This window comes from Poecile atricapillus, chromosome 6, assembly GCF_030490865.1.
Source record: "Poecile atricapillus isolate bPoeAtr1 chromosome 6, bPoeAtr1.hap1, whole genome shotgun sequence".
NCBI classification, from domain to species: Eukaryota; Metazoa; Chordata; class Aves; order Passeriformes; family Paridae; genus Poecile; species Poecile atricapillus.
Genome location: NC_081254.1, coordinates 34,014,077 through 34,030,019, shown reverse-complemented (window position 1 = coordinate 34,030,019; position 15,943 = coordinate 34,014,077). Strand labels below are relative to the sequence as shown.

Genomic DNA, 15,943 nt, shown 5'->3' with positions numbered 1-15,943 from the left:
GGGGAAAGCCTGTGAGCCAGCGCTTTGTTTAGCCACAAGCTTCCAAGCAAGTTATAATTTTGGGGTTGTTTTGTTTCTGATAAAAGCCAAACCCTCATTTCTTGCATCTCATTGCTCAAGACTCATCCCAAATGCACCAGAGAAGCAGCAGCACTGCCTCACTCAGGGACTGAGCTCCAGAACTTCTGGAGCAGGGCTGGGTGCCTGAGCCACAAGTGACCCCCAAACTCTGCAGTAGCGCCCAGCTCTACTCACCTTCCCTTGCCAAGGTGGTGGCAGCTCACTACACCCTCTGTATTTGCCATTCACAAGTAAGGAACACACAGAAAGTGGACAGAGTGTATGAAAATGTCCTATACACTCTTTGGCAGTAGATTTGAAATGGTTAATAACTCCAGGATTTCCATCCAGTATGGGAAATCGATGATACCGGCCAACAGACTAAAATTACATGTCTGTTTCCAGAGTCCCTGTTAGGCTGAGGTTACAGCTCAGCTTCACTTTCGTGTGTGGCAGCTCTACCTAGTCTTTCAATTTCATAATAGCTCCCTGCTGGATTTCATTTGTTACAGAGAAAATGAAGACTCAGAGAAAACAAAAATCCCTAGAAAGGCAAACACCAAATTAAGAAAAGCCCTACCAGGTACCTGGAAGCCAACAGGGAGAACACAGGCACTGTTTGTCCTGACAGTGAGGAAAACAGGGATACTCCTAACAAGTGCAAAGAATGCACTTAAAATACCTGTGTCAACTCCTTCAAGTTTCACATGAACATTTATTAAATAAACAAAGCCCTAATAAAGAAGGCTGGGATTGAATCCTATGCTGGGGCAGCATGGTCCTTTCAGAAGCTGTACAATGGAGATGATCTTTTTTCCATTCTCCAACATTTCTATGCAACAACCATTCCAATTGCAGTAGAAATGCAGGTCTTGGCAAACCTGCAGGATGAAGGGCTTCAGCCTTTGGAGCCCAGCTGTGGCCCTGGTCACTTTGCAGAACTTTTGGTTCTGTCTGGGTTACAGAGGGCTCTGGGTTATGGTGAGGGGTGTCAGAGGCAAGGCATTGCCTCCTTCTCCCCTCCCAAGTTCTTGTGCACAGCTCATGGCACAATGGAGAGATTCACCAGAGGACAGCTCACCACCTCTGAGCTTCTCCTCCTCATAAAGAGCACAGGATTCCACTCTTCCCCTTGAAAAATAACCATCCAAGCAGCTCAGCTACAGCAATGTGAACTCCTGCTGGCCATGGTCTTCCACAAGAGGAGTGGCTGTAACTGAGCCTTGGACTGGACAGAGTTTATTGCCTATGGGATGCAGTAACAAATACTAAACTGATGTCTCTGACCAACCTATAAAAGAAGCCACAATGTAGCCTTACTTCTGATTTGGCCATAAAATCTGTTACCCTACAAAGCTGCAGCCCATCCTGACTGGTAAATACCTCAGATGAGAGGAGCTCTACCTCTCCTGCCTGGCCCCAGCTCACCCTTTAGGCCTGCCAAGAAGCATCAACTCAGCACTAAATTTAGTGTGGGCTTTTAAAAATACCAGAATTGTGTTGACACTGAGTACATTTTGTAAGAACTTCTCTGGAACCTTAAAAACACACAGATGTAGCTCAAGAAATAAAAAAACATCCCATTGTAGCTTCAAAGGATTTAAAGATGCCCTAGGCACTTCAGCCAAGGGATTAAAAGCCATGTAGCAACTTACTGTGATCCTACTGCTGAAAAGCCTATTTAAGTATTCAGTACCACACTTTAAAATTAATAATTTTCTCTTTCTCTCTCTTTCACCTATTTAAGCAAGAGCCATATTTTGGCCTCTACTAAATAAATGTTTTATTGAAACTGGATGTCCACTGATCAGTTGTTTAAAACACTCACCAGACTCCTAAATATTTGGTCTCATGACATTTCATGTTTATATATAAATTCAGACTTTGGTCACTTGCACCCAATTTGAAAGTTTTGGCTTCCATCAAAAACAATGCTGAGCAGGACCGTGATAAGGTTTGAGATATTGAAATTTATGTTCTGTTTCTTTGCTCTTGGCTTCAGTGTCCATCGTGCCAGGCATTTACACAAGTTATAAACATGACCACACATACACACACACAGAACATCAAAGAGCCTGCTGAAAGAAAAGCCTCCCTCACACATCTATCCCCTAGGGAAGGAGTGGTGAATATTAAGCTGTACCTCCTAGCTGCAATGCATTATCGAGGTACTGTGCAGAAACAAGAACCATGTAAAAGAAAATGCAAAGACAGAGCAAAACCAAACACCCCAGGCAAAAAGGGATTTCTCTGGTATCTGAATGCTGTTGCCACAGATCTAAGGAACGATACTTCCTATAAAAAAGCAAAACAAAAACAAAGCAAAAAAGCAAAACCAAACAAAAAACCAAAAAGCAAAAGATGGAGAAATGTTTTAAAAAACAGATTATTGTTTAAAAATAATTCTCCCACCTCCATAATTTTTATGTATACACACACATATACATATAGATATATTTTCAAATTACACTGCCTTTGGACCCAAAAGCCTTGAATGCAGCTTGGGAAGAAGCTTTCACTCCAAAGCCTCTCTTATCTATAGGCTGCCTGGAATCAAAGGGTTCATGGCAAGGCAATCCACAATATCAGACTGCTAAGGAACAGCAGCATCTTCCCTAAAGGACTAAAAGGACCAAACTGCTTGGAAAAACTTGACTCTGTATGGACAGAGGGGCAAAGCAAACGGTGCCTGGGGAGGCTGGCTGTGTTAGACAGCACATCAGCACATAAAAGCACTCACATCTTTTGAAGTGCAGTGGTGACAGCCCTTTTAGGACACCCAAGGCTGGAGACTCCCTAAAAGCCCTGCAGGAGCACCAGCCCTCCGGCCTCTGCTGATCTGACTCTGTGCCAAGCCCTTCCAGAAACCCAGGTCTCCCAGGAGCAGAGCTGATCTTTGTGCTCCAGGGAAGGTCAAGCAGGCTGTTTTCAGCCATGTGGGCACTCAGGTTTGGAACTCATCTTTCTAAGGGTTATACAGCAGGCAGCTGACAGGCTTTTAAAGAATTCAAGCATTCTTCATTATAGGCTGCACAAAAATATGTAAGTCTAGACATGTTGTGCATATTTCTGTGCTTCTCTGCTCACTGTGCATTTTGTCAGTCCTGGGACACCTTTATTTCCTTTCGCTTTGTTTTTATTCTGCAAATCAAATTTTCTTGCTCTTGTAGCCAGACTTTTGCTCCTTAGTCTCATCTCCCTCTCTCAGAAAGAAAGAGAGGATGTAGCTTATAATTTCCACTTCCCTAGAGGAGAATCACTTAAAATTCCTTCTCAAGGAGCTGAAGCTGCTGCTGGAACACTACAAGGCATTTACGACCTTTCCTTTGGTTCTGCCCATTTTCTTGTTGATTCCAATCCTCTGCCATGCCCAGAGATGGAAGGAAGGAGGAAAGGATCCACAGGGAATCTCTGTGAGACCACACTCATCATGTTTTGTTTTTTTTTTTTTCCAGCCAGGTTGCTCCATGCTCCAGCTCTGCACCTGCACTGCTGTGGGACAGGGAGAACATTTAACACTGGTGCTGTCATTACCTCCTTCAGAAAGTCACAGCTAAGCACAGAAACACAACCAAACCCACTTTCAATCTCTGTCTCCAGAAGTGTGATTTTTTTTTTTTCTTTTGCTTCAGGGAATAGAAAAAAATTAACTCTATTCCAGCCAAAACCACAGTATTGTGAGCACAGTGATTTAAAATTATAAATCTTTATTATTTTGGAAGATGATAACCCAAACCACCTCCTGGAGGGCCAAGCTGTGACCTCTTGCTGCTGTCAAGTAGCAAGAGCAGTGGAAAAAAAAGGAAATGTCTTTCTTTCTCTCCCTTAATTTTATGAGGGCCTTTGTGCTACAAATAAAAGAACAAAAAAGTTAGCTGAAACATGACAAATTTCTCCCATTTTAGTATACTGGCAAAAACCAGTGAAAGGTTAACACAACTTGTAACATCTATGCTTTAGCAGTGCCTAATAAATAGCCATGTACTGCAGTTTATGGCCATGGTATAGTTAAGTTATTACAATCTATAATCAGCCATTTAAAGATACATTTATTGCCATCCTTCTAAAATCCTGTTATCCTTAGCTTAATTCCATTCCAGTACAGATAAATCAGAAATTCAGTCCTACATGGAGAATGACAGACCTTCAGATTGAAAACATGGATTTGTTGGTTTGGTGATTTTTTTGTTAGCTATAGGTTTTGGATTAGTTTTTTCTCAGCGTTTATCTTTTAATGATCTCAGAATGGGGCACTGATTCACAACTGGAGAGTGCAAATGAAAACTGAGCAGCAAAATAATTGCAGAGCGTTAAAATCAGTGGGGTATTTTTCAATACAGTTTTCAAGGAAAACAGAAGCAATTTGTTTGATTGCCTCAGTACATCAGCTGGCCCAACACAGCCCTATCCAAGTCACCATGGCACAAAATTATACAGCACCAAACACCACGAGGAGATCCTAGGTGTAAAACCTCACAGACTTAACTTGTTCTTACAGATCAAATACTCTGATAGACACATTGTCTGCTCCACCACTTATCTACATTAACATAGTGTGAGTGCTATATTTGCATTGATACACTCTTCATGAAAACACACAATGTCCCAGAGTTTCAAGCCTGAGTGCCCTGACAGAATTCCCATCTTCTAATTCCAAGAAAACAGGAGTGACCGGTGATGATGCAGCTAGGATGGACACTGAAGCTGACAAGAAAGAGACATTAGAGTGCATTAAAAATAAGAATAAAAATAAGAATAAAAATAAGAATAAAAATAAGAATAAAAATAATGAAAATTAAAATAAGAATAAAATAATAAGAATAAAAATAAGAATAAGATAATAAGAATAAAATAATAAGAATAAAAATTATAAGAATAAAAATTATAAGAATAAAAATTATAAGAATAAAAATTATAAGAATAAAAATTATAAGAATAAAAATTATAAGAATAAAAATTATAAGAATAAAAATTATAAGAATAAAAATTATAAGAATAAAAATTATAAGAATAAAAATTATAAGAATAAAAATAAGACAAAATATAAATAATTGTGACCCCTCCTCACCGATCACTGCTTGGTTGCTAAGGTCACTGCTTAATCTAAATTGCAAGTGAGATTAACGGCATTAAGAGTTATGAATAACCAAGATGCCTGCTTAGTTATTGAAATTTCCAGCATGGGAAACCCAGAGGAAAGATAACAAAAGGGGCCCTGCACGGTGCTGCTCGGGATGCCGGGGGGGGGGGGGGGGGGGGGGCTCCAGGCTTTCAGAGGCCGGCAGTGAATTACGATCAGCAACGTGAGAACTGCCCACCCCGCAGGATTCCACGTTCCAAAGCCTCCTATGAAATTCAGGAGCCACACAAAGCGGCAGATTAGGTTTCCAAGGGCTGAGCACAGCCCCGGCTGTGGGTGCCTCCTGCCTTGCCCTGGCTGTGTGGGATGTGGTGAAGGAGCGAGGGCTCTGTCCCACGGAGGAGACCCGAGAGAGGGCTCAGGGCAGCCAAACCCCCGTGCAGAGCTCACACCTCACCTCGTGCAGCCTCTGCCCTCTCGTCTGCTCCTCTGCTTTCCCCTCCTGCCAAGGCACAGACACTTCTGTTTTGGATTCTGGGCTCCAGGCCTGAATTCCTTGGATGACAAACAAAACTTTGAACTCCTATTTACTGAATTTCTGGCCTGGGCTTCAGACTGGGACCACAAGCATCACCACACCAAAGGAGGGAGTTTGTTTTGCTGCTGAATGTGCCTCTGCAGACCGTGTCCACAAGCCAAATGCCCAAATTCCACCGACATCTCCAAACACCAGAATTGCAGATGCAGAACCATCACAGATGACAAGAGCTCATCCTGCTTCCATGCTTCTGAGTCTCTAAACATCCTGAGCTGTAAGATCCCTACGGCAGCTGGAGCCAGGCTTGTCAGGAAAGGAGCTGCCTAGTGCCAGGAGGGGACTGACATTTGTAAGGGCTCTGGTGCACCTGCCCTCAGCTGAGAAGATCAGTGCTGATAATGCTCTCCAGGAGCACCTTGTCACAGGAGATACCAGCAAGCAGAATCCAAAAGGCTCCTGGCCTCGGGGCCTAAGCAAGGAATTAGATTATGAAAATGCAGGATGAAGAAACCAGGCAAGAACAGTATTCCCCCCTGGTGCAATGCTCTGTTGTGGCTGCTAAGGATGGGTGGTCAAATGACTGCCTTTAAAGAAGTCAACGTACAGCTTCAATTTGAAGAGAAGTTAACACAGAAGTTCATGAGAGTTAACACAAAATTGGTCTAAAGTATGTCTAGTATGTTTCAATGGTTTCTTTAAGCTTTTGTTTTTAGAAGATTTAGCATTAGAGGTAGAGTACCCCAAATGCACATGCCACATTTTAGCACAACGGTGATTATTGAGAAATACAAAATATACCTGACAGCAGTTTTAGAGCATGTATTACCTGCTCTAGGACAAGAGGTGATCCCACACAAGTCCTCCACTCTCCTGGCAGTGTCAGCAGCTGTCACTGTGTGTGCCACAGTGCCAAGGAACAGCATCCCAAGCCAGGTGTGTAATTTCTGAACATGTACTGCCATGGTTTTCATAGGATGCAGAAGGACCAATGCTGTTCTAAAACTCCTTGTGGATGGATTAATTAGTGTAATGACATATTCATTTTCATGCTGCTGAACCTGTTCTAGCAGCAAGGAAATTACCATAAATTGCCTGAGGGAACCTGTAAAATACACAGGAATAACAGGCAAACAGAGAGCTGCCATCACCCTTTTGTCCACCGCCTCAGACTGAGATCAGCTTTACAAGACACACAAATAATTGCTCTCTTTGAGCAAACCTGCAGGCAGAACACCCCAGAGAGCCCAAATTCTCAACCAGCATGTGGATAGAGAACAGGTGACATTTCCCACTTGTGCCAAGCACCCATGAATGCTGTGCTTTTTAAAAATGGAGCTGCTGGCAGCTGTTTGTTGCACTGCTGCTGGCTGATGGAATCTGTCTGTGCCAGCACACACCATGGGGCTCTCTGGCCACCCTGCCCAGCAAACACACAGGACTGTCCCCCCACATCCTGCCTTCACCCAGTGTTTTGGGCTTGAAACACAGCAGACACCCTCAAATTTGATGCTATTAGTAATAAATCAAAGACACCTACACAAAGCATCCTCCTGACTAGGGGTGAGCAGTACTAAACACACCACTCGGGAGACAATCTCCTTAAAAAACCTGGAAGGGTGGAAATTGATGAAGAGCAGGACTGTGGCTCATTCCTGTCCATTTATTACAGGCTGGCTGGTTATATGGAAAGTATCTATTTTTCAGTGCTGTTTTTCAGGAGATGGTAAATGCTTTTCATGGTATCAGTCACAAAGATCCAACAAAAATCCTTGGGTTTGATTTACAAGAATTAAACAACTTCATTTCAATGCCTTCTATCTGCTGCTATCCTAAAAATACACATCACTTCACTTGTGCACCAGACAGTCCAGACACACACAACTACTATCCAGTTCACATGACAAACATAAAACCCACAAAACTGCTCCTTCCTTCTGCCCCAGATAATCCCCAAACCCAAAAAACCTGCAAACTCCACATTTTGGAAAGAAAGAGGCATTTGTACCCCTCACTTCTCATCTTTTCCTTGCTCAGTGCACATGTAAACTTAAATGTTGTAACACATTTCTTTCAAAAGGGTTAAATTCACTCAAGGAAAAAAAAACTTGAGTTTTTGAATCTCATTTAATCTCTTCATGGTTTTGAATACATCATGAAAAGCAACTCAGTCTAGGATTATCAGTGTTGGTCCAAAATGAAGGCAATACATTGATTTTTATTTCCTTAATTTTACACCAAGCCTCTCTGAAGGTGGGCAAAAGGAGAAAACTTGGTTTCAACACACCATCAAGCAAATAAAACCCAGAAGTCATAAAGCTTATCCTGTTTTGCTGCCTGACACCAATTATTCAGCTTTGCTTTCCTCCCAGGGAAGCATTATGAAACATTTTGGAAACCAACAACATAGAAAGTTGAGCTTTGTGTAAACACTGTTGTGACTTTCTGCTTTCAGAGAGATTTGTTGCTGTGTTTCCAATTGGTTCCAGGCTCATTTCAGGAAAATTAGGTAAGACAGAAATGTGTATTTAATTTCAGAGATTCAGAGATCAACAGACATTCCCTGTTCACCCAAAGTCTCTCAAAATGTTCAGACTCCAGCCTGCCTTAACTTTTGAAAGAAAACTGACAAAAAGGAGGACCCAGCTCTCCATTCCCATCAGCCACACAGAATATCGCAGGTGCAATTTTCAAAGCAAGAAGGGAGGCTGCAGGAGAGGACATGCCCAAAACCAGCCCCTGGTTTTTGTTCTCCAGAACAAATCGTATCCATCTCTCTTCCTCGCAGGACAAAGGGATGGATCAGCTCCTCAGAGACTGCCCAGCTCTGTCCATAGGGCTTCCATAAAGAATCAGCTACTCTCTTGCAGTATTTCAGCACTTCTCTCAAATTGTGAGGTGTCTGTGACACAGTTCACATATGTGATCATCATAATCATAGAGGAGACTGCAAAGCCTCAAGGATCCATTTTGTAGAAAATCACACAGTGGCCCCGCAGTTGCACAAGTTCAGCACCTTGCCAGGCACTTGCCATCAATGTGACAAAGTGAAACACAACCCAATTTGCAAGCTATTATTTTCTGTGGCTGATTTGATTCGATACACAGGAATGATATAAAAATGCAAGGTAGTCTCAGAAGTGTTTACATAAGGGGCTGATTACAACAGCAGACAGCTATATGGACAGTAATAGCTTTGCTTTTCAAGATGGTGCAAGGATGATCTTTTGTCCCACAGACAGCTCTAATTCTCACCTTTATGTGCATCTTAATTTCCATTAAGATGGAAATGTGAACAAACACAGCAGTTCAACTTTGTCAAAGAAGCTGTGGGTGACAGGATCACTATTCTCAAGGCATAATGAGGATGCTGGGAGTACACATTTGGGCTGACATCCTAGGCTGGATTTTCATTCTGCATTAAGAAGTTCTAATACAACATGTTGCCCAAAGATGCCGTGGACTTCCCATCTCTGGAAGTGTCCAAGGCCAAGAGTTTCTTAGGTACACACAGACATTTACATTATTAAACACACTACATCAATATCAAAACAAAACTGAAACTTCAGAGGCACAAGCCAATCTAAACATGTAACATGTAACTCTGCTTGCCTGCAGAGTTCTAAAGTTATTTCTCTCATCGTCGAAGCCGAATTCTAATGAAAAGGAAAAGAAAATGCCCATGTTCTAATGGTTCCAATTTGGATTTGTAAACAACAGTCATTTGTGACTACACTACAGCACTCCAAGAATGTGAAAGTCAGGGTATCCATAAAGTTCAAACAATTTTGGGTGATTCTCTGGAAAGAGCCAACATCTCAGGGTGAGTATGTTCCAATCTAAAATCTCACTTGCCCATTTTTCTCCATTTTTTTAGAGGAAAACCATTGTATCTACCCTTCAATTCAGAAAATCCTCTCCAGATGACAGAAATTGCATACTGGTGTAAAACTGTTCTGTTCTCCATCAGTGGTACACAGTTTGTAGTGTCATGAAGGAAAACTACAAAGATTTGGCCTGTGTTTCAGCAGCACATACACTAAAGGTGGAGACACCCTTTTTCTCATCAAAACAATCAGGAGTTTAGAAGAAATAATTAATCAATGTTTCCTAGATATTATAGCTGCTAGTTTTTCCAGCAGCATTTGCTAATAGCTGTTTGTGCACTGTTCCACTGCAGAACACTTCTATTGTGTACATTTTAATTCAGAACTCAGAGTATCCTCCTGCTGACAGCAGCATCTTTTGACATTTCTGAACAGAGCTGTAGTGGCACAAATGTATTTCCTGTGGTGTCTCCTGTTTTGTATCCCACTTGTCACAAGCTGCCAGTGTGTATTGGTGGGGTGGAGAATGCTGCTCTCCAGGGAGTGCCCATTTCATACTCTCAGCTGTGCTGTGACCTTTTCCATTAACAGATGTGACAATAAGGGCAGGCCTTGATTGCTGAGCCACAAGAGCAGACTGGTTAATCACCCTCAGATGGGCATCAGCTGAAGCTCTGACAGGAATATCCAAGCCCATCTCCACCATATTTGAGATGGGATGGCTGGGACATGATCTTTAATGTTCCTTCCAACCCAAATCATTCTAGGAGTCTGACTCAGTTTAGGGGTTTTCAAGGCAAAAAATGTGCTGGAGCAGCTATCAAATGCTATGGCAACAATCAGTGTAAATCTGAGGCAGTGAAACATTTATTCAGGGAGAGTGAAACCAAGCTGAGAAACTTCTTCCTTCGCTACTGTCAGTGACAATGCAAATCAGGTGTGGGGTGGGGATGATGCTGGCAACATCTGAAAGGGAATGAGCAGAACAGTCCTCTTAAACAGGACCTGATCTTGCACTGTTTCACACCCAAAACCAAAACAAAACAACAAACTTTAACTTCAAGAAAGGAAAATATTGGGGAAAAACACCTAAAAAACCCCAATAGTTTAAAAATAGAAGGAAAAATCAGCATAGTAACAAGCAGTGTAGCCTAAGCTCCCTCTTCTGGAATTTTATAGTAAATGCACTGGATTAGCCAGGTCTTGGTAAGACTAACATCTGGATTCAAAATCTAGCAGCAAAGTGTTCATGTAACTTAGACAAAACACCTGTCAAACTTAGTCAGCCTCTTTCTCACTAGTAACATTTCTTAAGCAGAAGATGTAAGGACGTGGAAAAATCTTGCAACAACTGAAATCACACAATACCTTTTTTTTTCCCTTGTGAAACCTTCGGTTTCTTGGGCAGGCAGCTCTACACCATCACCAGGGGCCACAGCCAAAGGTACATCCTCAGAAATGTGGTTATCGACCCCTTTGAAGCTATCAGGCTTGGAAGTGCTGAAAAACAATTATTAAAAATAAGCTGACAAATTTCAGAAATGCCCATGAAGCTTTAATGAAGTCTCTTTATAGGATGAACTTTGGCTGGATCTACAGGAGCTGTAAGGAACACATCACCCCCTCCTAAATTCCCTTCTCTCTCCCATCTCCCACAAATTACTTCTTCCTACAAACATTATTTCACTTCTCAGCTAAGCACATAATCAGTAATATTGCAAAGTCTTTACAGCTCTTATAGACCATAACACTAACTGCCAAAGGAATTTAAGTTTATATAAAATCAGTATAATAAATAAATCACTAATGACTGCTTTGCAATTCTCACACAGCCCTTTTGCTTCACTCACTGTACAATATAAACATTCAATTAAACAATTTGTGTTTTAGAAAAAAAACTTAAAATCTGGAACTAAAACATTTTCTTACTTTAAAAGCTCTCCCTAGGCTGTAAAGCTAATCCCAGAACTCATTACATGCATGTTAAGTCCTCTGCTCAGGAGCAGGACAGTGCCCACACAACTCCCCCTGCTCTCAGCCACACTCATTAAACCACTGACAGAAAAGGAACTAAATAACCAACGACTTCATGTCTCAAAAGCAAGAGCAGTTTAAGGTCTTGTCACACCACACTGTCCCTTCCAGGGCACCTCAGACGCACCAGAGGGACACAAATGTCCTGGGATAGCAGCTGCACACAACAGCCTCTCCTCCTGCTGCTGCCAGGATACTGACACAAGTGCTGATGGAAACAGGGCGTGGCTGAGAAGCTTCTTACAGGTTTCCTGAACTAAATATTAACAGCTATCTTAGTCATTCCTTTTAAAGTTTTCTCTCCTCTTCCCCCTGTAATGACACTGGAATTGTAGGCAGCAGATTAAATTGTGTTACTGATGAAGAGTTTGTAAGGTGCAGGGACAGGCTGTTCCCTTCTTTGGAGCACAGAGGGCAGGCCTGAAGCACATCCCTGATTTAGTCACAATACACAGGAGCACGAGAACAGCCACTTCCCAAAGTGCTCGTCCACCCAGTCACCAAGATCACCAAAGCTCCTTGTGAGTGTCGTTTACCTTGACCAGCTTATACCCAGGAAGCTGCTTTGTGCCATATGGGACAAGTTCCCAGCTGTTTCTTCTAAGAAATTCTCTCTGCTGTCCTCACTCCTTCCTTCCTTTCCTTCCTTCTGTTTGTCCAAACTGGCCTGATGCTTACACAGACACCCGAAACTTTCAGTCAAATTAACACGAATAAATAAATAATGATTAAAAAGCAGGCTGTTTCCTTTTTCATGCAAAGGCCTTTGTCCTTGGCTAAAAATGTCTCTGTACGAATATAGCAACAGCATCCCCTCTATACCAAGGCGCTGTGACTATATAGGGGCACATGGAGAGCAGTGAAAGTAAGATTTTTAAAGCAGAAAAAAGTGAACTGCTAAAAATAAGTGAATGCTGAACATCTGTTTGGCGAGCAAACAAAGAATTGCAAAACCCAAACAATTCACAAGAGGGCCCAGCCAAACAAGAGCACTAAAGGCACATAAATTATGGCCCTGGTGTTATGGACACACAAAGCTGTTCCAGTCCTACAGTAGCACCTGTTTCACACTCCTCACACAGGCCCACAGGATCATCTGCAGCCCTTCAGCTTCCCCCTTTAAGCCTCTCCACATCAAAAGAGACAATTTTCAGAGATACTCTGACTAATGAGTGTCATTCCCAACACTAAAACAAAGCTTGCCATCAACACACAAGGAACTCCAGAAAACCTCTGCTCCCCATCCTTCACAAAGCCCTGTGTCTACTCCTCCTCCTGATCTGACAGACTGCACAAACCGAGGCAGGGGAGCACAGAACAGCAACCCTGTCCAAAATACAGGCTCTGTGTCCACTCTGAGCTCTCCATCCTAACACTGCATCAATGACCATGTGTCAACTCACAGCACTTTATCACCTCACACATGAAGCAGCTACATTAAAACCTCTCCACAGCTCTTATTAAACAAGATTTTCCATTCAACTTTTTTCTCAGCTAGTAATATTTTAATGGTTGCAGGAAGAATACTACCCTAAGGCCCAAATCTTCTCAGTGCACAATAAACTATACATTGACCAGTGTTTATCCTGTGGAGTGATTAGAAAACAAGCATTTTCAAGCACCATCTCTTGCAAGCAAATCCCAAAAATTATTTTCTGACTATCTGTGTGCACAGGTAAACGTGAGTACCCCTGCCTGCTTGTGCTGCAAACACTAAGAAGTACAGCCCTAAACACATGCAGCAAGTGCCTTTCTAAGCTGTCATTTTTTTCTGGGCATTTGCAGGTTTTGGGTTTTTATTTTCCCCACAAGCCAGGAAGGAAGTCACAGGGAACAGACAGACACTGCTCAGAAGTGTTTCACACCTCTCACCTGGAGCCCAGCTAAGCTTTGGTCTTGTACAGACAGGGCTCTTATTTGCCTTCTCTACCTTTCCAACCCAAACATTCCTCATACAACACAGAAGTCCTGTTGAAGAGCTCTGCACCTGCAGAGTGAAGAGAAAACTGTGTCTGGCCAAAACTTCTCCTAGTGCAACATGCAATGGCAAATCAGAGTGAACTTGGCCTTTCATTGCTAAACAAAAATGCTTGGCAGAACCATCAGGGAACTTTTTACCGTATTCTTTTCAGGGCATTTCTCTGTAGATAGAGTAAATAAAATCTTACAGAGCAGATGACAGCACGTTGTGCCTGATCAATATGCTATCAGCAGGAGAGAGGCAGTCAGTCACCCTCAAGAAGCAAAACAAAGATAGAGTTTCCTGACTGGACAGATGGAGGGACAACCTGATCTCTTACTCTGCCCTGCCATCTGGAAGCCATTTAGCACAAACTGACCCCTATCATATATGCACCATTATTTCTCCCTGTCGAAGTGCACACCATCTGCATTATGTGACGCCCCTGATGAGGAAATACATGGAAACAAAAGCAAATTTAGTAAGTGACTAAATATCTTGGGAGAAAACACTTTATGACTGCATCTTACTGCAGACAGACTGGAGTAACACCACGACATTCAGGAGACCCCGTAACGTTTCCATTTTGCAGAGGTACCCAGCATTCATCACAGAGACATCATGCGTGTGTGCATTACAGAATTATATCCAGTCACACTGAAATGTGCAGTGGTGCAGTGCTTCTACATAAAATGCCAAAAAAGCTGAGGCTTTAATAAGATTATCTTACTTATATCAGCAATAATCTGCTCCATGACACAGGTGAATTGCTGATGACAGATAAAGAAATGACATGAAAAAAAAAACCCATCACTGAGGCTCTTCCCTTAGGTAAGAAAAGTTCAGTCCTGCTATTGCTGATCCTGAGCATAATCCCACGTGTTTTAATACTTTCATTTGCTACCAACATCACTGTTCCCAGCTCAGGGCCAAAGGCCAGGGAAGTCAGCAGAGCTGCACCATGACTGAGCACACAGGAGTTAAAGCAGAGGTGCAGCTGCACTGATTTAATCCCTCTTCTGCAGACCAGCTGCCACCTGGGGGTGGGCACAGTGGCAGCCTCCGGGTTTTCTACTGCTGGGACAGCAGGAAACCCCTCTGCAAGGCTCACGGACAAGTGACAACAGTCTGGACAGGAAAATCAGGTGAAGGAGAACAGGTAGGCCTTTACATCCAAAGCTGCACACGGATGCAAAATAAAGGAGTAAGGAAAACAAACAACGCTGACAAGAGTTAACTTGTGCAGCATTTAAAAAAGCAAACAAAAGAGTTAAAACCAACAAACACAGAAGAACAACTCACAGCCAGCTTCACTCCAGCTGAGCACAGTGTATTTCTCTATCAGTTTCCTCTGTCTCAGGAACTGGAAAACTACCTACATCCAACGTGAAATACCCCTGGTTTGTCAGTTTTTAGAGCTGAACCCTTGCAAAAATCCTTGCAGCTCCCTCAAGGCCAGGATTTGGAAACAACAGCCAGATCCTGTGGTTGCTGCATAGTCCATGTGCCCTCATCCCTACTGGGCTCAGCCACCCTGGATGGGGCAAGCACAGCTCAGCACAGCCTGTGCAGCTGGGGTGGAGCAAGGAACCCCGAGACACCCTTCAGACATTAACAATAAAGCATTTAAAAGGCACAACTTCTGAAGCAGATCAAAAGAAAAGGTATAATATAATTAACTCGAAATTCCAGATTCATATGAGAATGCAAACACAGTGAATTCACGAGGTTTACAAGAAAGTGAATTAAAGCACTCTGAGACTGCTCTCCCTAAATGTTTAGTCATAGACAGCTTGTGTGCCTTTTTCCCTGCAAACAGCAAATTACCACCCCAAGGGCACACAATCTTCTGCTCCAGACTGTAGTCCAAAGACCATATACAAATCTTTCTGGCACTTTTGGTGTTAGTCTTTTTTCATGCTTCCACATTCAAAAAGTAGCTCACAGCTCCACCTCAATTAATGCTCACTCTTTTCTAACTGCCTCACGACTATTGCCAACAGTCCATTAGCAAGAGAAACAGAATCCACACAAAACCATCAGTAACCCAATTACATTTGTTAAAAACAAAAGAAACACAACTCTTTGAGTAAAAACTTACAAGAACTGAAAGAAATCCACATCATTAGCTTTCCCACTGTAAGCTTCTCTAGATCGTCTTACTCTGACTGTAGGAAAAAGTTTGTTTCTCACAGACTCCCTCAGCCAGCGTTGGTGACTAACCAGCTTGGGGACTGGTGGCAGACCAGGATGGGCTAAACAGCAAAGTCACCCAGCTTTTAAGGTGGATTGAGCAAACCACACAAGGTCCCTTCAGCCTTTGATGGTGTGTTATTGTGACTTCAGCTAACAAATTTAATGCCAGCTTAAATATACTGTGTGTGTTTACACTCCACTGAACTCCCGGTGATTGAAGGGTACACACACCCTACAAGGCTTCCTCTATT

At 42.6% G+C, this 15,943-nt stretch overlaps 1 protein-coding gene across 7 annotated transcripts in view; it reads right to left on the bottom strand.

Annotated features, from left to right (window-relative positions):
• TACC2 (transforming acidic coiled-coil containing protein 2) overlaps positions 1–15,943 on the bottom strand; it is a 128,582-nt gene that overhangs the window by 57,723 nt on the left and 54,916 nt on the right. For all 7 annotated transcript variants that reach the window (XM_058841453.1, XM_058841457.1, XM_058841458.1 and 4 more), the window contains one exon: positions 10,871–11,002. In XM_058841453.1, coding sequence (XP_058697436.1) covers positions 10,871–11,002 — 132 coding nt within the window. The remainder of the gene's footprint in view (positions 1–10,870; positions 11,003–15,943) is intronic.